The 25,168-nt window shown below is 45.4% G+C and overlaps 1 protein-coding gene across 1 annotated transcript in view; it reads right to left on the bottom strand.

Annotated features, from left to right (window-relative positions):
• Positions 1–23,089, bottom strand: part of ADCY9 (adenylate cyclase 9) — a 101,098-nt gene extending 78,009 nt beyond the window's left edge. The window contains exons 1-2 of the mRNA XM_070460801.1: positions 23,001–23,089; positions 20,984–22,717 (exon numbers count right to left, since the gene is read on the bottom strand). Of these exons, the coding sequence (XP_070316902.1) occupies positions 20,984–22,676 (1,693 nt within the window). The 5' untranslated portion in view covers positions 22,677–22,717; positions 23,001–23,089. The remainder of the gene's footprint in view (positions 1–20,983; positions 22,718–23,000) is intronic.
• Between the last annotated feature and the right edge of the window lie 2,079 nt (positions 23,090–25,168).

The raw sequence follows: 25,168 nt of genomic DNA on the forward strand, positions 1-25,168 counted from the left end.
AAATTCTGTGATGCATCCTGATTTGAGGAATGTCTGGAAAATGCACCTCACAGCATCACGATATGTAGTAAGACAAAACTGGAAACAATCTGAATTTCCAACAATGGAGATTTCCTAGACAAGTCATAGTACACCCCTGTGATAATAGTTTACAGTCATTTAAAATGATGATATAGATGTATATAAAGATTAATGGTGGAAAGACGCTCACAATCTATTAGGTGAACACTTATAAAACATGTTTACTGTGACACCATTTTGTTGCATTGGTGGTATAGTGGTGAACATAGCTGCCTTCCATTTTGTTAAAAGATAATTATTGGTATGTATACCTGAACTGAAAAGATCTAAAAGCTTTGTATTGAGAGGTTCACACCTCTTACAGGCCATCTCTGGGTGGTAAGCAATTTTTTAATCTTTTGTTTGCTCTTCTGCTTTTTCTGAAGGTAGACCACAAACATGTTTCATTTTTGTTATTAAACATATGTAAGTGCACTGGGAAGATCCAGAGGGATCGGGATGGGGAATACATGTAAATCCATGGCTAATTCATTTCAATGTATGACAAAAACCACTGCAATGATGTAAAGTAATTAGCCTCCAACTAATAAAAATAAATGGAAAAAAAAAATATGTAAGTATAAGATATCCACCCACCTGGTCATCTGTCTAAGCTTAAGTCTTCAAATGTCACACAACTCCTTAAAGATGCAATACTGACAAGAGAGGGAAAAAAAGATGAAACAGTCTAACAGCTCAGGCAGAACACCCTTACACAAATCATGGTCATTCATTCCAAGGGATGTTACATTCTCACAAATAAGAATATGTGAATTAAAGAGATGCAAGAGAAATCTAAATAAAATAGCAGAAGAAGTAGAAAACCCGTATTGGATGACATCAATCTTAACCAAGAAAAAAATCACTGCCTGTACCTCAGGATGTGGAGTTACAGTCTTACAAAGAGGTCACTTCAGGTAATGGGTGTTATATAATTCTTTGTTTTTATCTTTTCGTTCCATTTTTCATATAAAATTAGTTTAATAGAGGCAAAAATTTAAGACTTTCCAGAACCACGTCAGCATTCCATAGGTCTCTAACATTACTCTCAAAAAACATCCCGTGTAGATATCAACAGACAGCACTCTTTCCGCATCTTCTCTAAACTCCGGAGTTATAATTTTGTTTTTCTATAACCCGTCCAACAAAACAGCAAATCTCACACAGAAATGCCTATGCTATAGGGAAACGTACCAAGAAATCTCCTTCATCTCTGTGTGTGCTTCCCCCCGCCCCCCATTTTCTGGTTAAAGAAAACATTTGCAAGTTCATAAAAACAAGGAACTAAAATTAGATAGGCGAGAGTTGAACCTTGACTCACGGTAGGGAAAACATTATTTTTAAACTGCGAAATATTTATAGGCCTGTGCTCTATGGAAAAGGAAGACAGGCGTGCTAATGTATGTCGACGGAACAGCCCAGGGCCAGGACAGGAGGCTCAGGAAAGGAAAATACTTTCACTGTGTGTTTATACTCCAGGGGCCACTGGCACTTCACGTATTTTTTTTTCTCATGGAATACAAATTAGAACCAATAATCGCAAAGTATTTGAGAACCCTGTTTCACTTAACATTAAAGAAAATGCTGTAAACAGCTCACAGCCCACTGTGAAACCATCTTCGCCTCCTCCTGTTGCCACCCTTGGGACCGAGAGTGCTCCCCAGCTCCGGAAGAACTAGCTTTGCTCTAGACACTTCATCATCCTTACAGGACAACCAATACTTTCCAGAGCTCCCGACAAAAGTTTAAGAAATATGTTTGTTACAAGGGTTTTTTGTTTTGCTTTGCTTTTTTTAAGAAGAAAGAAAAAGACACAGAGGGGAAATCCAAGACACTTAGCAGGTGAGTATAAAGGAATAAATCTCTTACACATTAAAACCACATTCATCGTGACAGTCACAACACCGCTCAAAACCTTCAAGAGTGCTTTACCTCTCATGACATCAAGTCTAAATATCTTCCTTCATTCATTTACACCCACAGGTCGATGGCAGAGCCCCCATCCAGAGGGGAGGAGGGTGGCTACGTCTGCAGGGGGCCAGCGGGTCAGAGCTGATGTCAGGGGCCAGGAGAGTGGGGGAGGAGGACGTCTTTCCAGTCTGCGGGCTGAGGAGAGGGGTGGACTGCACAGAGGACATGCCCTTTGAAGAAAACTCAACCGGTGAGGGTACGGGCTAGAGGCAGAAAAAACTGTTGTGCCAGGTCTAGGGGACTGGATCCATTTGGGGGAAATGAAGAGAAGACACACAAAGTCTGAGTTGATTGCATGATCCAGTTTCACAGGTTTCTCCTAAGAACAAGCACCTAAACTTTCATCTTAAAAACACGGAGTTTCCGCTGAAATCACAGCCTTGAGGCTGTGCACCCCTAGGGGCCATTTTCTTTCTTCAGGCCCCGCCTCCAGCTGTTACCAACAACAGAAGCCTGATGCTCTTTGGAGGTTCTCCCACTGGTTCTGGAAAGACCCCCCGGGCCCCAGTTGATGAAGCAAGTTAAGTCCAGGCCAACAGGGTCTCACTTCCCTTCCGGTGATCATGGACATGGTCCTGCTCTGTCCAAAGGGACCTGAGCGAGGTCTGCTTGGGGACACCAAGGAAAAGTGTCATTGCTAATAAAACAAGACATGCATGTGAGGGAAAGGCCCTCTTCTTTGATGGATGTCATGTGTTACCTGGAATGTCTGCAACCACCTTGTGCCATGAGGGAAGACATCTCCCACACAGCAGGGACAGCAGAGAGCAAAGACAGACAGCACCTGGGCCCATGAAAATATCATCAAACCTCTGACTTAAGCAACGCTGGAACTGTCACACTTCTTGTTCCATGAGATTTTTTTTTTAAATGCCTCTATTTCTAGCTACTTTTAGTTGAAGTTAAGTGAAGTGAAAGTCACTCAGTTGTGTCCAACTCTCTTGCGAACCTATGGACTATACAGTCCATTGGATTCTCCAGGCCAGAATACTGGGGTGGGTAGCTATTTCCTTCTCCAGGGGAATCTACCCAACCCAGGGATCAAACCCAGGTTTCCTGTACTGCAGGCGGATTCTTTACCAGCTGAGCCACAAGAGAAGCCTAGTTTTTAGTTAGGTCTTCATTAGTTCACACGCTATTAATTTGAAACCATCTTTATTTTACTTGTAAGCTTTTCTAGATATGTTTCCCTCCCTTATGAAGTAGGGAGCTTTCTACTTTATGGTGAAACTTTGTTTTATTTTGCAGCATCTCTTCTTCTTTAAGGAAAGCACCAGGTAAGAGCTCTGGCAGCACCTTACACAGTCCAGGGAAGGCATTCGATCTGGTGGACATAAGTGTTCCAGGCTCTGGTAAGAGGTACACGCCGTGATTCCCCCATGGCTATGTCAAGCGTCACATGCTGTGAGATCCTTCATTCTACACGACCCTCCTTAGCAACCTTAATCCTAGGCCCCCACATATCTTGAGTTCATGGAGGAAATGTCCTGGGCAATAGTTAAGAATATGCTAACCCCTAGAAAAATACACTATATTCCCCAACATAAACCAACACATTGGCACCGAGTTTATGGATCAGTCTCATGACCAGCATGAATCAGTGGTCTTAAACTTCTACAACTCAGAATGCTGATGGAAATGAAGGTTCCGAATGACTGAAATGGTGAACGAGATCCCCCTGGAGCCCATGGATTCCCCCCAGGACTGCTAGCTCTCCGAGCAGGCTACAGCAGCACCACCCACCTCACCCCCCTCCGCTGTGCAGAGAAGAGCTACAAAACCTCTCTACTCGTGGGCATCGTAATCCAGCTGCCCTACAGGGCATTCCAAGCCGTGCACAGGGCACCTTCTCAGGGGGAACAATAAACACACCTTGAGGCGGTGACACCACTTCCCAGAGTGAGGGGCCGAGGTGGAGCATCTGCCCACCCCAGCTTCTGAGCAGAGGGCCCCCACCCTTACCCTCGTCACTGCAGAGGTGACCCTTGCCCCCTCCTCTGCCCCGAAGGAGGAAGAGTCATTTTCTGACTAGAAACTCACTTTCCTCTTCTGCCCTGAACAGGACTGACGCTTGGTAACACCGACCAGTTCACATACTCTTTCTTGTTTTAACTACGTAAAAACAAATACAAACGAACTATGAACCAATGACCATGTTTGGGAGTTGAGCTCTTTCAGCGGCCAGTGTTTTTTTGGAAAAACATTCTATATTAAGGCCAAACTGTGGGAACACTGCTGGCTCTGCACAGTAGCCCGCATCCCCGTGCTGGAAGGACAGCTGACAGGAGTGTCCAGACGGCACAGGAGGCCCCCGGCTATCAACTCACCAAACCAGAGGGGAGCCTGATTCTGCCACGCTGTATTTATACAATTTGGATTCATTCAAACAAGAAAGTTCCTAGAGCTGTTTAGGGCTTCTTTTTTCTTTTGGTCAATATTTAAATAGCACTTTTTTTTAAAGCTTGCCCTAGATACCAACTGTTTATCTAAGACACAATTCCAAAGTTGCTGAATCCAGTGCCAGCCCAGAGGGGACAGTTCAAACCCATATGTTTATCAGAAAGAAAAGACCTCTAAACAAGTGTCATCTACGTTATCCTTTCCCTAATACCACAATACCACTCCAGCTCACAGGGAACCAAGTCATGATTTCAATCAGGACCCCTCATTCATCACCACTTATTCCAGCTTGGCTCTCAACCTGGAGGATGTTTGCTGAGACATCTGATTGCCAGATGTGACTCAACACAGTCCTTCTTACAAGTTTCTCATTTTAAAAAGTTGCAGAGGTTTGTCCAAAAGCTAAACATAGAGTTCCTCTATGACCCAGCAATTCCACTCCTAGGCATATACCCAAAAGAGCTGAAAACATGTGCTCAAAAATTAGAAGGTTCACAGCAGCACTATTCACTGGAGTCAAAAGGTGGAAATAGCCCAAATGTCCATCAGCAGATGAGTGGATAAACAAAATGTGGCCCATCCACACAGTGGAGTATTATTCAGCTGCAGAAAGGAATGAAGTTCTGATACATGCTACAACACAGATGAACCTGGAAATTATGATGATACGTCAAAGAAGCCAGACACAAAGGCCACAGATGGTCCATTCACATGAAGTATCCAGCACGGGCAAGTGCATGGAGATGAAAAGTAGACTGGATGCTTGTCAGGTTCTGGGGAGAGGGGGGCATGGGGGGCAACTGCTTAATGGATGTGAGGTTTTCATCTGGAGCCATGAACACGTGCTAGAGTGGGAGGCGATGGTTGTACAACACAGTGAATACACAAAATGACACTGAACTGTCAACTTAATTTTACGTTCTGTGAATTTCATACCAGTTTTTTTTTTAAGTGAACAGAATATCAGAAAACTGGGATTACAGCAAGGGGATGGGTAACAGAACAGAGACCTTAGAAAGTTCTTGTGTCCAGGAAGTTGGCATCAGTTTATAAAAGCAACAGGGGCAGCACCACCAGGCTTGGGAGCCAGTCAGGTTTAGATAAATCCCAAGTCCCCACCCAAAGACTTTCCATGACAGTCTTACAACGATTATCATTAAGAAATGTCGACCCCCCCTCCTCCTAGGCTCAAGCAGCTCGGGAGGCCCCATGGAGAAGCATGAACTGAGCACTTGGTCTGTGGAAAATACCCTTTTCTCTACCTGTAAGAGGGGACAAACGAGTTCAAGTGCTGCGCCAACAGCCTTAATTCAGCCACAGTATTAATGAATGTCTCTTTGGAGAGAGGAACGCATCTTCTGCCCACCAGACACAAACTCACTACCTGCAGCGACTACACCCTCACGCTGCTCCACTCATTCACGCGGCCCCACTGTGTCGGCCTCCTGTTCTCTGGTTTAGAGTCTCCCTGACTGCCACCCTTGCCCTGATCCGCTGTGTTCAGAGCTCATGGCAGGAGACACGCATCTGCAAAGGGCAGGCGGTTGCCAAAGACAAAAGGTAAGCTCCACCTAGGTATGAGGGAAGTCTCTAACTGATATTACCATCGACTGCATGGGTTTCATCGCTGATGAAACAGGTTGTGGGGAGGGGAGCAGGGTGAAAACCAACATCTGCTGAACGCCTACCACACACCAGGCACTCTTACATGCACGATGGCATTGGACTGATTGAAGCTAGAACCTCTCAGGTCAGACAACACACTTCCCTAAAGAGGAAGCCAGTGCTCAGATGGCATACGTTAGCACATTGACTACCTGGACAGTTAAAACGCTGACAACCCATCCTCCTACAGATGGAGTCTACCTTAGTTTTTAACCTCAGAGAACACCTTACTGAACTAGAGGGCAGAGACACGGGAACATAACCTGAGGAGTGAGATGTGAGCATGGATCAGGTAACTGGGGTCACCTGAGCCTGCGCTGGGCACCTGGGCCCTGGCCAGGCCCTTTGGGAAGAACAGACCATTCTAAAACAAACCACCATAGATGAACCTATTTTAAAGGCCATAAGACTAAATCTGGGGTATGCAAACCCAGGCACACCTTCAGCTTAAACCAAAAAGGAAGAAACCCGGCCTCTCCTTCCTTGGCTGTGGATTTGAGGACAGCTGACACACACGGCTTCTCTGCAAGGAGCTCTTCTTACCAAATGCTTCTTGGGAAAGTCTGCAAAGTACTTTCTCAAAGCTCTGGTAAATCTCAACAACAATCAACACTTCCCAAATTTATAATACAACCAGTTATAGAATTCACGGTTAGTGAATTCTAATTAGTTCATTATTAGCTACAGAATCTAATCTATAATTCCCATTTTCTATTTCTACACACTCAAAAGAAATCTACTTCAGTCTTGTGGAAAACATGCTCCATTTATGAAAGCACAGATTTGATTCAAATTTCCCTTTCTCCTCCCCTTTAAAAATATACTAAAAATAACTGTCACAACATCTTACTCATCCTGAACTCAGTACCTGGCAACTTATTCAGAATATAGCTGACAACCAAAAAATTCACACAAAGATGGAACACAGTCTTTTTAATCAAAGTATATCTGCAGGGTTAATGAGTTTGGTTATTTGGGGTTTTTTTAATGGAATAAAGTGTAAACCAGGAGCAAACCTGTCACAGGAAAGCATACTGATAGCTACATTAGCTGATAGCAAGACAGCAAGCAGAAAAAGCATTTAAAAACATAAGAACTGGGAAAACAGAACAATCTTAGTTTACCAAAAGTAAAAAGCAAAAATTCCTATTTTTATAGGCAAAATGCTGTATCAATAAAAGCCAAACAACAAGCAATAAAAATAAATGCGTCAAGAAGAAAATTAAATTTTATTTGGTATATTCCACTTTTATGAAGATTAAAAAAAGTATTTCATACATTTCAGAAACATAAAACCAAACATTTAAACTGGTTAAAACAGGAAAACATCTGACTGACTACAGAGGAAAATCCTCAACTCTTCAAAACACCTGAAAAATTCCAAAAGCTTTACTATATTTGATATTTACATCTAACAGCATATCAAATGAGGGTGGTTTCAAAGTCAATCACCTGCTACTCCCAAAGCTGTCTATTCGGTAACTGGCTGGGAGAAAGGAAGAGCATCAGAGAATTTAATATTTAGTAAACCCAAATTAAGCTTAGAAAAGAGGAGAGCTGTTTAAAAAAAAAACACTAAGCTGATTATGTGAAGCATTTACATTAAATTACAATTCAGCAATAAATCTCATTTAATCACCTTTCAGGAAAACTTTAAACATTAGTGAAAATTAAACAGCTTAATTTTAGTCAAGTTATATTATTAAATAATAAAAGATACTTTAATCATTTCCATTTGTATTCAGTATGACTTGATTTCAAAAAAGGAATCACTTCCCCATCAACTGATGAATGGATAAACAAAATGTGGTCTATCCATACAATGGAATATTATATGACCAAATAAGCGGATGAAGTAATGATACAGGTACAACACAGATGAAACTTGAACAATATGCTTCGTGAAAGAAGTCAGACACAAAAGGCTGCATATTGCATAATTTTTTGTGCATGAGATGTCCAGAATAGGCAAATCCACAGAGCTAGAAAGTAGACTAGTGGTTGCCAGGGGCTGGGAGGTTTAGGGGGGAAATGGGGATTGAGTGCTAATTTGTGCAGAGGTTCATGTGGGAGTGATAACAATGTTCCAGGGACTTCCCAGGCAGTCCAGTGGTAAGAATCCATGCTTCCGGGGCTTCTCCAGTGGCTTGGCAGTAAGGAATAGCAGAAGACACAGATCTGATCCCTGATCAAGGAAGATCCCACAGGCCGCGGAGCAGCTAAGCCATGTGCCACAATTACTGAGCCTGTAATGTAGAGTCCACGTGCTGCAACTACTGAAGCCCATGAGCCCCAGAGCCGGCGCTCGGCAACAGAGAAGTCACCACAATGAGAAGCCCATGTACTGCAGCTAGAGAAAAGCCCAAGCAGGAACAATAACAGCCAAAAATAAAAATAAATAAATAAATAATGTTTTTAATAATCCATGCTTCCATTGCAGGGAGCATGGGTTTAATTCCTGGTTGGTAAACTAAGAGTTCTCATGCTGCGAGGCACTGTCAAAAAACAAACTGAAAAAAAAAAAGGTTCTAAGATTGATTATGGTGACGGTTGCACATTTCTGTGAATATAGTAAAAAAAAAATCACTGAATTGCATACTTTAAACAAGTGAATAGTATGGCACAGTATATGAATTATACATCAAAAAAAGCTGTAATTTAAAAAAAAAAGAAAAGTTCAAAATCATCCACCCCAAGAACTTCGATCATATTCCTTGTTCAGGAAAGCTCCACACACCATAAGCAATGTTGTTGAAAGAAATAGAAACCTTAGTGCAAACTGGAACGCATCCAGGGCAGTATATGGAACTGGAAATTTAATAGCTACTAAATAAAGCAACATCATGACTGGAGCTATGAAAGCAAACATTTCCATTTGAACTTCAAATGGCAGAGGGACAAAGTTGTTATCTTAGGATCGTGGGCTCTAAGAGTGTTCATAAATCACCATTTCTTTCAGGAGCCAGAAAGAACACAGGGCTAATTAAGTTATTCCAGCAGAGAAAGTCACTATGAAATGTGTGTGAAAGACCAGAAAAGTCCTTCGAGATGTTTTGCTTGCATGGTAGTTCCACAAGGTTTTAACCTCCTGCAATGACTGGCACACTGCGTCAGGCGCTCTAGTCAGTAGCAAACATATGACTCCAGCAGGCTGTGAATAACAGCTTCTCTAAGGGAAGCTACAGTTTCACAAGTTGGGCCTTTGTTGAGGTGAAATTCTCTCTCAGGTCGGATGACACATGTACCCAGTGTCAACGCTAACTTTCAGGACAGAGTAGTAGAGTGTTTTTCCTTTTTACTTTGTTTCACCAATCATGCAGATCACAGAAAATGTCATATTACTTTCCATGAGCTACTTTGCAAGGCTTTGCTATTTTGTAAGACAGGATAAGAAAACCATTCAAATCTTTTATAAATCCTTTATAATGAAATCCAAGGCTTTCCTTTCATCACTGTGACCTGTAATTTCTAATTAAGAGGCCTAAGGTAGACTCTTCCTGGGTATATTAATTTGGGGCCTACTGAAGTCATACTAACTACAAAGTATATAGGACCTTGGCACCCTAAATACACAGTCAGCTGATCCAGGAACCCACTTTGGGAGCAAGTGAGTCTTTTATTAATGGAATAATCAGTAAGCACATTATTAACCCAGTATTTGCTCTGTCCTATTAGGGAGAAACTTGCCAACACAAGTGAAATTCATTTTACTGGCAATTAACCTTCCAATCTCTCTCCCAAATAATGTTCAAACAGGAACCAAAGCACATTTTTTTTTACTATTATTTAATCACTTTACATTTTCTCCAAGACATTTCCAGAGAATGTCTCAAACTTTCAAAATCAAATTGGGTTCCTCTAATGATACCCTGCTTTATACAACAATTGTGATCAAAAATAAAAAAATGTGTAAATTACACTTCTATAACTCAATCTTTATTTACTTATATTTGAAGAAGTAAAGAATCCTTTAGAACATTAAGAATTTCACCATGCCCTGCAATTTAGTGGTTAGGTAAATCTGAGTTTCCATATGCTAAATTTATCTAAATGAGGGTTCATAGTTTAAACAAGTGGACGAAGAAGAAACCAGTTCCTCATATGAAGAATGTGTACTGTGTTCCAATCACAGAAGCTCAGCTGTTCTTAAAGAATGGTAGGGAATTTAAAGCACATCTAGTTCAAACTTTATGCTTTACGAACAGGAGGAAACTGAGAACCAGAGAGATTATTTTCCCGGAAGTGCTTATCTAGTTAGTGGAGAAAGCATTTTAAGATGAAAAGCTAATCTACTAAACAAATTTATTTTTTCAAATAATAAGATAATTCTATAAACATATTTTTCTTTCAGAAACACTCCCCTCTCCTGGTTTTAGACAGCTCATTCACAAAACAAAAATTAATGACCATAAGAAGCATTTCTCATGGAAAAGATAACTCATTTATGAAGTTACAGAATGCAGTGTGACCCACACTTGCGATGTCAACACTTGATGACAGGACAAAACTAACTAAATTCACATGCAATAGTCTCTTCCACCTAAAATGTCAAAGCTTTAATGGGATATTGTATGTTGATATCCATAAACAAGAAAATAAAATCACCTGCATGTGGGTTTTCTTCCTCTCTACAAACTACGTGGTAAAAAACCAAAGTTGATATTTCCCACACAATTCAAAAACAAATATAAATGATCCAAAAGCTGCTTTCAGTAGCACATTTTTCCTTGGAAGGAAAAAAAAAAATGAATAGAATTTAATAGCATTACATAAAAATCCTGGAAATTATGCACAAAGATTATGCTGGAGCTTTGCCCAAAAAAGGATATACTGGCTTTCCATGTGCACAAATGATAATCAAATAAGAATTTTAAGGAGCTACAGTATTATTAAAGATAAATATACTTATTGAAATCTCTGTCTTAAAAAGCTTAAAAATTATTGCCAAAACTAAGCCAGTCAACCCCACATTTCCTGGGCCCTGAATAAACACTTGGGTTTTCAATCCTCTGCACTCCTGCTTGGCAGCCTTCCCCACGGACCCGGGAGCCCAGGACTGCCCCACTCCCCACCTGTGGGCCATGCACACTCCCAGGCACTCTCCCATGTCGTTCTCTAAGGCCTTTAGAGGCCCTGCTCACAGCCTCGACTTAATTAACCATACAGCTATTCCTGGAAGGCCAGTTGCTGCCTTCTCTCTACCTTCCATGTAGATGTCTGGGGCGTGGTTTTGCACACATGTCTGATGCTGGGAAAGATTGAGGGCAGGAGGAGAAGGGGGTGACAGAGGATGAGACAGTTGGATGGCATCACTCACTCTATGAACATGAGTTTCAGCAAACTCAAATTGTGAAGGACAGGGAAGCCTGGTGTGCTACAGTCCACGGGGTCGCAAAGAGTCGGATGCAACTTAGTGACCGAACAACAACACCCATCTTCATTTATTCATTTGTTCATGTCACAAATATTGAGCCTCTGCTGTATACCAGTTATGTTTCCGGCACCAGGAATACAGCAGTAAATAAAATACGCAAAAATTCCTGCTCTTGAGGCACATCCAAGCACGGTGGATACGGATCAGAAGTCAGATGCACATTATTGTAAAGCGCGGGAAGGGGAGTGGCGGGGCATTGTTCCAAAAGCTGCCACTCAGAACAAGCGGCCCAGGAAGGGAATTCCTGGAGCGGGGCCTCCCAGAACTTTCCACAGCTATCCTGGAAGATGGGGCTTAAGGGTCAGGGGGCGTGCGCTTCAGTCTGCAAACAGGTGACCTACATTTTGGTCTAGGATTCCTTTCATTTTCTTGTTCTTTATCCTTATTTACCAACAGTCGAAGGCACCTGTCCTTCAACAAGCATTAGCGGGAAGATACGGGAGACAGAAAGCTGCGTTGCTCTGTAATTGTCAACTGTGAGAATGTAAATTAAAGCTTCTGAGGAGCTTGAAGAGGCACAAACATTTGTTCAGAAGTGCTCTTTCTCCATATAAACACACATATACTATTAATTTTCTTTTCAAAAAGGAAGAGGGTAAAGCTTAGCTCAGTCTCGCTCAACAAAAATACCAGAGAAACAGAAATAACGAGATTTTCATGCCTATAATTTCTCTACTCCATAAAAACGTTATGAGGTAAGTACAAGAGCCCTCAGACACTGCCAGTTTGTATGCAAAGAACTCAGGGGCTAACTCAAAAGGGTTTTCCCAAGGGGCCAAGAAGGGACAATTTGAGCATAAAAAAAAACACCACCATATCTGTAATGGAGTGAAATACACCAAAGAAGCTAAAATCCGAGAGTTTACATTAATTCTTGGAAAAAAAAAGCCACCAGTCCTCTTCAGAGGATGTTAAGAAACCAAGTCAGCCTGAAAACTGGTGGACAACGGGAAGGAATCAAGCAAATGAAACATAAACGTCTGGGATACACAGATACATAAACTTCTTGGGATACACAGATCCCAGGATCCTAGGATTTCACAATGGTTGAGATAATAACATGCCTGAAAACATTGTATGAACAGGAGAGAGCTGAATGAAGAAAAGTATAGCTGTTTTTCTGCTGCTAAGAAAACGTTCCCCACTTTCAGTAATGCTAGTTAGTGAATCTAATCTCTACTGAGTACTATGTGCCAAGTACATTTCTAAGTACTTAGTATTATTCTCTCCTTTAATCCTTACAATTCTGTGAAACAGGTACCAATGTTTTCTAATACAGTCATCTGGGAATAAATACTAGCTCCACCATTTGGTAACTTCTCTAACTGGATGACCATCACAGGTTACTTAACCTTTAACCTCTCAGTACTTCAGTTCCCACACCTATAAGGAGGAGATGGTAAGTCTCCCTACCTCCAGGCCTTTTTGTAATAAGATCAGCAAGTTTAGACAGTATTTGTTTAGGTGATTATTTGATTCGTATCTATTTTGCCTTCTAGGTTGGAGGCTTTCAAGAGGGCATCGTGCTCTATCTCCAGAACCTAGTCGAGCCATTGCAAATAGTTTAAAAAAAAAAAAAGTCACTCGATGTTTATTGAATAAATAAATGAGTTTACAGCAGAACACAGCAGAGCTGAATAACTAACTGGTACAAATCTCATCCAATATCTCCAGAGTCCCAGAGGTGAAGATTTTCCCATAATTTCTCAACTATCAAGGGTCACGTCGCCTTAAGTACCTCTAAGCTCTGGGGACAAGACCAGCCCAAGAACAATACTGCCTGAATTCCCTCGAGCTTTCAGTAATGAAGCTGCCAAACTTGGCAGCTACAGTTTAACTAGGGCAAGTTATCCATGTTTTTGTATTTTGGACACTTGCCCTTTTTCATTCAAGAAACTGTCACAATCACAGTCCCTGGTGTGTTCTTGGTTTCAATACCCAATTACACAAGAGGTGTACCAGATAGAGGGGAAGAAAAAACACACCACTGAGTGCAACATGGAACGTGATTCCTCGGGCAGAAGAGTTGGTTATTGTTTACTGAACGCCTTTTGCAGTCACGTCGCTATGCTAATAAGTGCTTTATTTGAATGATCAACTTGTTCACAGTCTCCCAACAGGCCTCTGATAGAGGCACTGTCGTTCCTGCCTTCCCCGGGTTCCACTGTTCAGAACTGAGAACTGATTCCAAATGTATGGGAAACCAAAACCCACGCACCGACCGCTACACTATTCCGCCAAAGAGGGAGCTCAGCAAAAATAAATCAAAAAACAAAGCTGAAGTTCTTTATCCTGACCTCTAAACACCAGCAGTAGGGACTTGGCAGAGTCACAAAGGATTTTTTTTTTTTTTTTGAGAAAAAGGAAATGCATGAACTGAAGTCACTTGCTACTTCCACAATAAATGTCAAACATCCATCCTAATTCCAACATGAACTCTACCATCTACACGAGAATGTGTCCGGGGAGTAGGTACAAACTCTCGCTCTTCCTTTCTTACCACTCAGGGAAGCAGTTCTCAGGGCAGTGTGCGGACCCCCAGGGGTCCCTAAGACTTCTGCAGGGCATCTGTGAGGCCAAAACTATTTTCACACTAAGACATGACTTGCCTTTCTCCGTGTTGACATTGGGCTTCCCAAATGGTGCTAGTGGTAAAGAACACCCCAATACAGGAAACACAAGAGACACGGGTTTGACCCCTGGGTGGGGAAGATCTCTGGCTGGAGAAGGGCATGGCAACCCACTCCAGCATTCTTGCCTGGAGAATTTCATGGACAGAGGAGCCTGACAGGCTTCAGTCCATAGGGTCGCAAAGAGTCAGACATGATTGAGTGACTCAACACACACACACATGTTGATATTGGCCTTGATGATACAAAAGCAAACGTGATGATACAAAGCCAACATTCTTCATCCTGACCCCTAAAGAAACTGCCGGTGCCTGACCATGAATCTGGGCAGTAGCACCAAACTCTGCTGCATCACACACTTGCAGAAGGAAAAAACAGTCATTTGCACTTAAGAATGTCCACTGATAAAGCAGTAAAATCGAATAATTGTGTTAAATGTTGAGTGTGTTCTGCGGGATGAGGTTGAAATGCGCCTACAACTCTGCCCTAAGAACTAAAGTAACCGGTTGTCTCCAGAAGCGTCTATGCTCCTATTTGGGCTGCTTTTTTGATAGAACATTGCTTATACTTGATGCACAGACAGACTCTGGTCATTCACTTGAGTATCTGGCAGACTGTTCCTTAGAAATGAACGAAATGAGTCTGTCCCTTCAACGAAAACAACTGAGCGTATTTGTTGCCAAGGATGAAACTCAAACTTTCAAGGGAAAACCAGAATTTTGGAACACTTTTACCCACCACTGTGAAGCTGACATCGTCCTAATATTTAAAGACTTTATGTCGACATCTGGAAGATCTGCGTAACTCAAGAAACCGTAATTTTCTAAATGAACAATGCATGATGTTACAAAGTCACACTTGGCTAAAAAGTTCATTCAGAAATCCAACAGGGTTTTGACAGCAGACAAAAAGCTGATTAGATATTGCAACTAACCCTCAATAAACTACCACATCTTGGGTGTTCGTGCAGTACCAAAGAAAAATATCCACAACTATCTAAATGGCTATTAAAATGCTCCTCCACTTTCCAACTATATCTCTCTGTAGAGTCAGATTTTCCACACATTCTTCAACATACTGCAACAGACAATGCCAAAGCAGTTAAGAAAATCCAGCTGACAGGCTTAAAAATGGCTCATATGGTAAATTTTTGTTACGTTGTATATAATGACCATATTCTCACAATATCAAAATCTAAACAGAAATACCAATACTGAAATCACCAATCAGCAGAGAGATGAAAATTTAGGCCCATGTGCATACACCATAGAAAATTCACTGTGTTCTTCTTTTCAGCAAAGTCCACAGGAGACACTGACCGGTAAAGGTAAAAACACAATCATTTGAAGGCTGGTTAGTAGGCGAGAACCCTGAAATTTCTTTACCTATTCTATTTGCTTCTTTTCAATTTTTTCCTTTTTTAGTTATCCTGCCTGAAAAGATGACTCTCCTCCCTTCATTCCACCTGCAATTCAGCAAACCATATCCTTAACTTTCTTTGCCAGAGGCTAATTTACTCAAAAGCTGGTCCTCAGGATCAACAGCTGTGTGCTCCTTCTGGAAGCCATATAATTTGGTCTGAAGGAGTCTGAATAAACTGTCATCAGGGGCTGCTTGAGCACCAACTCCACAGCTGTTTGCTGTCTCCGATCCCAGATGTCAAGCCAGATTTTCTGCTTCATCTTATCTCTGCCTCCTTGCTACTCCAGAGGCTGTTGGCTACATGCATGAGAGTCTGCTCAAGGATGCAGGTGAGCATGGAGTTTCTATTCAACAGGACTTAAGAAGGGACACCAAGAGGTCAGCCATGGGCAAGCTCTACAGTAGCAAGATGTTGTTCAGTCACTAAGTTGTGTCCAACTCTCTGTGACCCCATGGACTACACCAGACTTCCCTGCCCTTAACTATCTCCTGGAGTTTGCTCAATCTCATGTCCATTGAGTCAGTGAGGCCATCCAACTATTCCATCCTCTGTTGCCCGCTTCTTCCCCTGCCCTCAATCTTTCCCTGCATCACAGCCTTTTTCAATGAGTAGCAAGGGGTATGGGCTAGGCTGGGGACAAGCTATCAAGTGAAGCCAGGGGTGCAAGCAAACTGCACCCCGAACAAGTACATAGCCAGGGATCCTAACTGTAGCTGGCAGGGAACCAGGAGCCCAGACTCCCAGTTTGGGACAGTCTGGGACAGAGGCTGAAGTGCTGAGTGTCTCTGCCCACTGTCAGATTGAGGAGAGACCCCAGACAGGGTCTAGATAGGAACTCTCCCAAGTGACAGCAGCACATGGTGAAGGAGTCAGTCACTGAAATGGCCAGTGGGTGACCATCTCTCCCATGTATATCAACAGATCTTTCCCCAAGCTGCTCCACAAGTCCAAAGCTTGGTTTGCAGGGAAAGTCTTATTCTGTTTAGCTTATAACAATGCAATATTGTTGGTATTCCCTCTACAAATACACAACTGTTGGTGTAGATTTAGGGTGACCAAGCACCTTATCTTCCTAGATCAATAGTTAAGGAGGGAAAATAAGATGTCTGTTGGTATTTTCTGAGTTTCACTTCCTTTGTGACTCTCTGCCTATGAAAGGAAAAACTGTAACAACTGACAGTACTCATCTTTTTTGCTTGTGGCCCAAGACAGAACACATCAGCCAGCATCCTCTTGGGCCCAGTGGTATGTCCCAAGTGGAGTTGAAGGACCCTTCTTCCCATCACTCAAATCAGACTATTTCTTCCTAATCTTTAATAATAATTGCCCCTCACTTTCTGGATCATTTTCAAATCCTAGTCTCCTGCTGAAAATTCTTTCAACCTTCTCTCTCAGTGACTGGCCACCCTCTCTAAAATTTCACTCACACACACACACACACACACACACACACACACACACTCACTCTCTCTCTCTCTCTCTCTCTCTCTCTCTCTCTCTCCATAGTCTCCTTCCTGCTTTATGGCTTCTCCTTAGAACTGAACACAAAACAACCTAACTTTTACTTTTACAAAGAAGAAATTTTTGTGTTTTGTTCACTGCTGTATCCACAGCAGTGGATACAGTGAGCACCTAGAAATGTGCCCCAAACAAAATGTTGAATGAATGAATGGACAAGCCAGGGCTTCCTGGCCTGTTTCATGTTCTACAACTTGATCCTGCACTTTCCATTTACACCACAGATTTTTCAAAGGCCTCTCACCCATTCCTGGTGCCAAAAGATCCCCACATCAATTCCAAAAACCTGAAAAGCCTCTCAAACAATCCAGCCCCACACCTGCCCCCTTCCTCTGTTTAATGTGGCTGTGGGTCCAACCCAGGTGACCTGACTGCTGCTCACACCGGCCGCCTCATCTCCATTGCGGTTCTCGTTCCCTTGGTCCAGACCACCAAGGGTTTACTGCAATGGCTCGCTAATCTCCAACCCACACTCCCTAGGACTGAAAGAGTAAACTTTCTAAAACTGCAAGTCAGAGCACCTAAGCTTCCTGCCTAAAGCCCATCATGGCCCCTCATTACCTACAAGACTGAACCCAAACTCCTTCCCAGGTAATCACAGTTGACCTTGTCCTGATGAACTACTTAAACTGCCCAGTCTGCCAAGAAATGTAACCCCAAGCCTTTGCCCAGCTTTCCCTGATAGCTCAGATGGTAAAAGAATCTGCCTCCACTGTGGTAGATCTGGGTTTGATCCCTGAGTTGGGAAGATCCCCTGGACGAGGGCATGGCAACCCACCCACTCCAGTATTCTTGTCTGGAGAATCCCTAAGGACAGAGGAGACTGCTGGGCTGCAGTCCATGGGGTCGCAAAGAGTCGGACACGACTGAGCGACTAAGCACAGCACAGCAAGCCTTTGCCCACGCTTCCCCCACTGCACTGAATGTCCTTTTATCCCCTAGAGAGCCACTGCTTCACCTCAAGACCCACCCTGGGTGCGTGCACATCTCTATAGAATTCCCAACTCTGTGGACTCGAAGAACGTTTACAGTCTGCAAGCTCACCCAGGGCAGGAACCATCTCGACTCCACCTGTGTGCCCACAGGGCCAGGTGCCGTGAGAGAACAACAAAGATGTTCGAGGGGTGAGTGACAGTGCAGAAATAACATCAGTCCACTTTCCACAAAGCCCATTCAGACAAACTACAGAGCAGCAGCTTCCTCCCACACTGCCAGGCTAGCGCTGGAACCCCCAGTTCACTCCACAGATCTTCATTTCTACAGAGTCCTAGACTGGGTATTTTTAGCCCCAATATCAGAAAAGGGGACGAGAGGTAAGGCTAGCATTCAGCATTACATAGAGAAAAACACCTGCCACAAACCCAAAGATGGGCTAAAAGGAATCTTATGTATATAACCTTAACTCCTTTTGTGGAAAGGGTCTTCTACAAACTATGCTAACATCTCAGCTGAGTAGATTTGTACAGCATCAGGAGAAGTGAACTGTGCAGTTAACAAAAAAAAAAAGAGGTCAGGAAGTTGTGTAGACATCCTCTATTACTGGGGTCCTGTCCAGAGGGTTTCAAAATGAGCTGAATAAAGCAAAAATCATGGTCTCAGGGAAACTGTTAAAGAAGAGAATATTATATTTTAAAAAATCACCAGTTTGGCTAAGTCTTCTATCTTTCCCCATCCTCCATCCAGTGCTAAAATCTTCCCTTATAAATACACAGTGTACACAAATTTAAAGAAGAAATTAATTTACCAAATTTACACTATGTGGGTTTTTAAAAATTTACTCTAGCTTTTTTTTTTTTTTTGGGGGGGGGTGTCAGTGTCTTCAAGAACTTTGATCTGTAAGTTAAAAATAAAATTAGACATAAATAAACCAAAATGGGTACTGCCAAAGAGTCAAAGACCTAGCAGTTTCCAGACATAATGATTACATCTGTCGTCATTTTTGAAATTCAAGTAATACACTGCTCAGAGCACCACTTACAAAATTGCTATCATCGTCACACTTAATCTAACATAGCACAGTGCTGCTCCATTCTCTGGAATCTGTCCCACGATCCCTGAGGATGGAGCCGGGGACACTCAGATCCTAAAAGTATCAAAATGTCGAGCAAGGGTTGCATCCATACCCCACTCCACAGGCATCTCCAGACTCCAGAGCAGGGGCCACCATCCTACAGATAAAGACACTTGTCACAGTAGAATCTCAAGCCAACTGTAAACTGCAGTTTCTGACCTCATCAATGTAGCACTGCAAGCTCTCTGCTAGCATTAAGTCCAACGCTGTGTCTGACTCTGTGCAACCCTATGCCCACCAGGCTCCTCTATCAAGAATACTGGAGTGGGTTACCATGCCCTCCTCCAAGGGATCTTCCCCACCCAGGGATTGAACCTGTGTCTCTTGTGTCTCCTGCATTGGCAGGGGGGTTCTTTACCACTAGCGCCACCTGGGAAGCCCCCTTCCCTGATCTACAGCACTGCTAATAATGCTGTGCAAAACTAACACAAAGGAGAGGCAGAGAGAAATTTGAGGACAGAAGGAGAGAAAGTATTTAGCAGAAAGCAGACACAAAGCTCTCTAGGCAGAGAGAATTATCAGGTGAAAATATTCTTCTATTCTACCCACAAATTCCTCAACTGTTAGCAAAATCAACAGAACAAAGAAAGATCAGGATAAGGATAAAGTACCTTCACCAGATTACAAGTAAGTAAATGATAGGGAGAACAAAGGAAATATCAACTGAGCACACAGGCGGTGTGACGATCCATCCAGGCCCTCAAACTCAACCACTTACGAGCGCAGATTTACACCATTACTTCTCCTGTCTCTGATTTAAGATGTTACTTCTCCTGAGTACTCCCTTTCCAGGGGCTTTTCATCGTGTAATTATATAACGTGGGGTACCACAAAACACAATAGAGCTTTACAAATGTTGGCTTTTAAAGATCAATGTTATTGTCTCTACATATTTCCAAAACAGACGTTCCCCTTAACCTGAAGACCTTAATAAAATAGAAGGATTCTTTTTAAAAAGGAGGGGAGAGGATGTTATTTAGAATTCTTACTTTTGATCCCAGTTACTTATAAGTCATCACTTCCCAGACCTCAAAGATTTTTGCCTTAAGTGAAAAAAAGAAAATTAAAAGAAGCAGCTTGGTAAAAAAACAAGAATAGCAGTAAGGAACTTAAGACAGGGACAAATCTGAGGAGCTGGGGGAGGAGGTCTAAAGACTGCTCTGGGTATATGTCCCACTTTCAAATCACCTGGTGGTTTAAGAAGTTCAACATTCTAAAATGCTGCTGTCCAAAAAGTAAGACAAATACCATGATTAGAAACCATAATGAATATAAGAAAATTGAAAGCTGAAAATGCAAACATTTAAAAAAGAGACCTAGGCAAAAGGCAGTGTGCACTTGGGGGTACATAATTTCATTTAATTCTCAAGGATCCTGCAGGGCTTGCTTAGCCACCTTCTTTATTCCAGCAAAGTGAGGCCTAGAGAGGAGAAAGGCATAGAAAAATGTTTTGATGGGGCTTAAGGGCAGCCTAATAGATCACAAAGGCAATTTCTTATGGTGCTTCAAAGTTTTGACCACTGAAGGGCTCGGATCTCCTCACACTCATTGGATCTGCCCAAGCATATCAGAGACATTAACAGTCGGCTGGCGGGCAACACATTTTCAAAGCTCTCCTTCCTTCTAAAGGTGTCATCTAGGTCAGCATTGTCACAGTGAACAGACCTGTGATATCTGACTCACTAGGGGAAAAGTCCCACTGGCCCTGGGAGACAACTGATCTGCCTCTAGATACTGGAAAGAGATTGTTTTGTTTTTCCAACACAAACGGGATAGGGGAGGGAGATGATGAGGCAAAGAAATGCACATACCTTTCAACTGGTCAGCAACAACACTCTGGCCAAGGCGTTCGGTAACTTTCCCATCCTCCATTTCGTACCGGTCATCTAGGTATTTTGCGGTGGCCTCGGAAATGTGAACCTTGCCAGCCACTCCCAGCTGCTCCATGAGATTGGCCAAGTTCACATCATTGGACCACACATCAAATTTAAACCTCCTCATGCCCAAGATGCCACACAGGACGGTCCCTGTGTGAACCCCAACGCGCATGTTCACCATCTCTTTCTTCTCTTGGCAGAACTGCTCGATGGCTCTTATCATGCCCAACCCCATCTCGATGCAGCAGTAGGCATGGTCGACCCTTGGCTCAGGACACCCAGCCACACAATAGTAGCAGTCTCCCAGGGTGCTGATTTTCTCACATTTGGTCTCCTCACACAACCGGTCGAAGCGGCCAAACAGATCGTTGAGGAGACCCACCAGGGCATGGGCAGACTTATTGGCACTCATCTTGGTGAAGCCCACGATATCTGCAAATAAAATACTGACTTCTTCGATCTGCTGCATCTTAAACGGGCGGAAGGCGATAGGGGCCTTCTGGATGGAAGACTTCTTCTTCCTGTTCTTGGGGCTGGAGGTGGCATGCCTTTTGACAGAATTCTCGCTCTCCTCATCCCCCTGTTTCATCAAGTCATCAGCTATGATTCTTGGCATCACAGAATGAATCATCCTCTCTTTCAGGGCTTTTTCCACTTCCAGATCCTTTCCGTGCATAATAGACTGGCCCACCTTGAGGAAGGTGCTCCTGGATCTCACCTGGGACATGATGAACAGGTGGATCCCGATGGCGTGAATGCAGAGGTGGAGCAGGGCCCGGCTCAGCAGCTCCCAGTGCAGGGCCTCCGCTCCAGGTGAGGGAAAGCAGGCTTCGTCTTGGAAGTGATAGCCGAAGGTCTCAAAAAGAACAGAATAGGCCACTCCCAAAATCAAGCTCAAGTACAAAGGTAAGTGCATGACGGTGTAGAGCAAAAAGAGCACTTCGATGCACATGGAAAAGCTCCCCACTTGAGATAAGCAAGTGTCTGTGGGCCTGGCGGCCCGAGAATGATTGAAGCTGTCAACTCGTCCTGAGAGGGGCGTCAAAACCTGAAACTGGGCAGCCAGGGTCAGGGCGAACACCAGGAGGGTGAGAACCAGCGAAGTCCACACGTAATGGCGGGCGTACATCTTGGTGAAGGTAAACAGAAAAAAGCCCACACACACCACGAGGAAGCACAGAGCAGGGACTACCATGACAATCAGTTTCGATTTCATGTGGACCCCAAAATAGATGCTCCAGAGAAGGCAGGCGAAGCCGATGTAGAAGAGCGCATAGCGGAAGCGGCGCTGGGTCTGCGGGAAGCAACGCTCCATGCAAGCCTCCTCCAGGTTCACGGAGTCGAACTTGGGGTCCCACCACCGGCTGGAAGCCCGTTCGAACAGCTGGGGCAGCTTCTTCCTCCTGCGCAGGCGGCCTCCGGCGCCCATTCTCCGGGGGACCCCTCCGGAGTCCCCGGAGCTGCTGCAGCTGGAGGAGATGCTGTACTTGCAATGCTTCGGGTGGCTGTTGGAGGACGGCTGCTTGGGGTTGATCCTGACCCGCACGCTGTTGCTGTCTCCGCTGGAGTCGCAGCTCACCTCGGTGCTGTGGTGCTGCAGCAGCTGCTGGTGGGGCGGGGAAGCCATGTTGCCGAGCTCGGAACCCTGCCGGCCGGGGTCACCGGGACCTGTCGGCGAGACAGCCAGAGTCAGCCCAGGGTCTGTTCCTGCAGGAACGCGCACCTGAAGGCCACCAGCCCTACCGGCTTCCTCAGCGGGGGCCCCGGCGCTCTACTGGGAAAGCCACCGTCTGCTCACGACGACTGGGAAATGTCTGAGCACCGCTCCACCGTCCACCCTCGAGGCCGACCGCAGCCACCGGGCCGGACCGGGAGCGCCCGGGGGTCCGCGGGCGGCCGCCCCCGCGCCCGTCCACCGCCGCCCGAGCTCGTTTCCTCCGCGCGCACTCGCCTGCTCCGCCGCCCGCTCCTGAGGGAAGTCCAGCCGAGCCTTCTCACGCCGCGGGCCGCTCTCGCAAACACAGCTCTCCCGGCTGCGGCCGCCGGCCCCTCATGCTGCGCACGGAGCGGCGCCTCAGACGCGTCAAGGCCGGCGGCCGGACCCCCGCCCCCGCCCCGCGCGCGGCGGCCCCGCGAGCGGCGGGCGGGCGGGCGGCGAGGCCCGGCGTCCCGCGCGAGTTTGCGGAGCCCGCGGCGCTGCGGCCGCCCCCGTCGGCGCGGCCCGTCTAGCGGGGCCTGACCCGGCCGCGCCGCCCCTCCCGGCCTCCGGGACCGACGCGGCGGGCGGGGATGCCCGGCGCCCCGGAGCCGCCGGGCGCCGAGCGCAGGGCGCGGCGGGCGCGGGCCCCTCAGCCGGCGGCCCGTGCGCGGCGCTGCCGCAGAGCCCGCTCCCGCGACGCCGACCCGGGACGCCCGCCCGCCGCCTGGGGCCGCCTCCTGAGCTAGAGATGTCGCCCCGGCCGCGGCCGCCGCCGAGCCCCGCGCTGCCGCTGCCTCATGTCGGAAGAGCCGCCGCCGCCGCCGCCGTCGCCACCATCTCCGGCCCCCTCCCCCTCCCGCTGTCACTGACAGACTCGCGCCCGCGCCGCCCCTCGCCCCGCCACAGCGCGCACGCGCGGCCCGCGCACGCCGCCGCCAGGTCCGGGGCACGCGCACGGTGCGCGCGCCGGGACGGCAGGGCTGCGGGACAGGGGCGGGCCGTGTGCTGAGGCCCCGCCCTTCGCCCTGCGCCTGGGGCCGCGCCGCGCCCTGGCCGCGGGCTGCGCGCGATGCGGGGGCGGCGGACGCGGCGGACGCGACTGAGAGACCGCGGTTCCTCTCAGGTCGGCCTAGCAGACCCGCTCGCAGAAACCTGAGGGCATCTGCTAGTTAAGGAGCTCCTGAGGTGCGACGTTTGGGACTTGAAAATGTTTGCCCTCCCGCTCAGCACACCTTGTTTATAAATGGAAGTTTGCAACTATTGCCTGTGCCTGAAGGGAGGCTTCCCTTTCTTCATAAGCAATGAGCAAGGGTCACCCGGGACTCGAGCCCCTCCCTGAGCGTGTTTGGGGCGACCATCTCGATGCAGTCCGAGCCCCAGCCTCTGCTGGCCCGGCCGGACAGACCCCCAGGAGGCCATGGTTGACCCTGGAAAGCTGGTGCCACTGAGACCCAGCTTCTGCAGCCCTTGGGAAGGTTTCCCTTCCCGTCCTTGGGTCGTTTCCCCCTCCTCCTGGACAACTGTTTTTCCGTTTCCACAGAGGAAGTTTTCAAAGCAACAGTGACCTGGTGAGCACTGTCTGCAAGGTGAAATACAGCCCTCTGCTCCCCAGGGCACCAGTCCTGACTTTATCCTCCACACACCTCATAGTACCTCCTGCCAGTCACCAGGGTCTGCGACCACCTTGCCTCACCAGGTTTCACTGCTAAATTAGAAAATAAAGTAAAATGCCGTTTGTCTGCATGGTGGAATATTAGTCAGCCATGGAAAGGGAGTGGTGGGCTGATTCACTGCTGTAACCTGGGTGAATCTTGAAAACATGATGCTAAGTTTTAAAAAAGCCCATCAGGAAAGACTTCATATTGTACAATTCCAGTGTATGAGATGTCCAGAAAAGGCAAATCCAAAGAGACAGAAAGCAGATTAGTGATTGCTAGGGACTGGTGGTGATGAGAATGTTCCCTAACAACACGGAGGTGGCAGTCACACAATACTGTGAAAGTACTCAATGCCTCTGAATTGTACACTTTAAAATGGTTCAAATGGTAGGTTTTATCTTGTGTGTATTTTATCACAATAAAGGAAAAAGAAAAACAAAAAGTAACACAGTAACTCTGCTGTAGTATTTCTGCAAAGAGTGAGTAACCACCTAATCATGAGAAAACACCAGACAAACCCCAATTGAGAAGTGTTTCTCCCAAGTTATTGACCAGTACACATATAAAGAGTCCGCGTCATGAAACACCAAAATATACTGTCACAAGTCACAGAAAACTAAGGGATACAACAACTCAGTGGGATATAGGATCCTGATTTGGAACCCAGAATAGAAAATGCCATCTTAGGGAAACTTGAATAAGGTCTGTAGTTCGGTTAATGGCATTGAGTTGTGAGATGTTGATTTCCTGGTTTGTATCATT

Source organism: Odocoileus virginianus, chromosome 33, assembly GCF_023699985.2.
Source record: "Odocoileus virginianus isolate 20LAN1187 ecotype Illinois chromosome 33, Ovbor_1.2, whole genome shotgun sequence".
In the NCBI taxonomy this organism is placed as follows: Eukaryota; Metazoa; Chordata; class Mammalia; order Artiodactyla; family Cervidae; genus Odocoileus; species Odocoileus virginianus.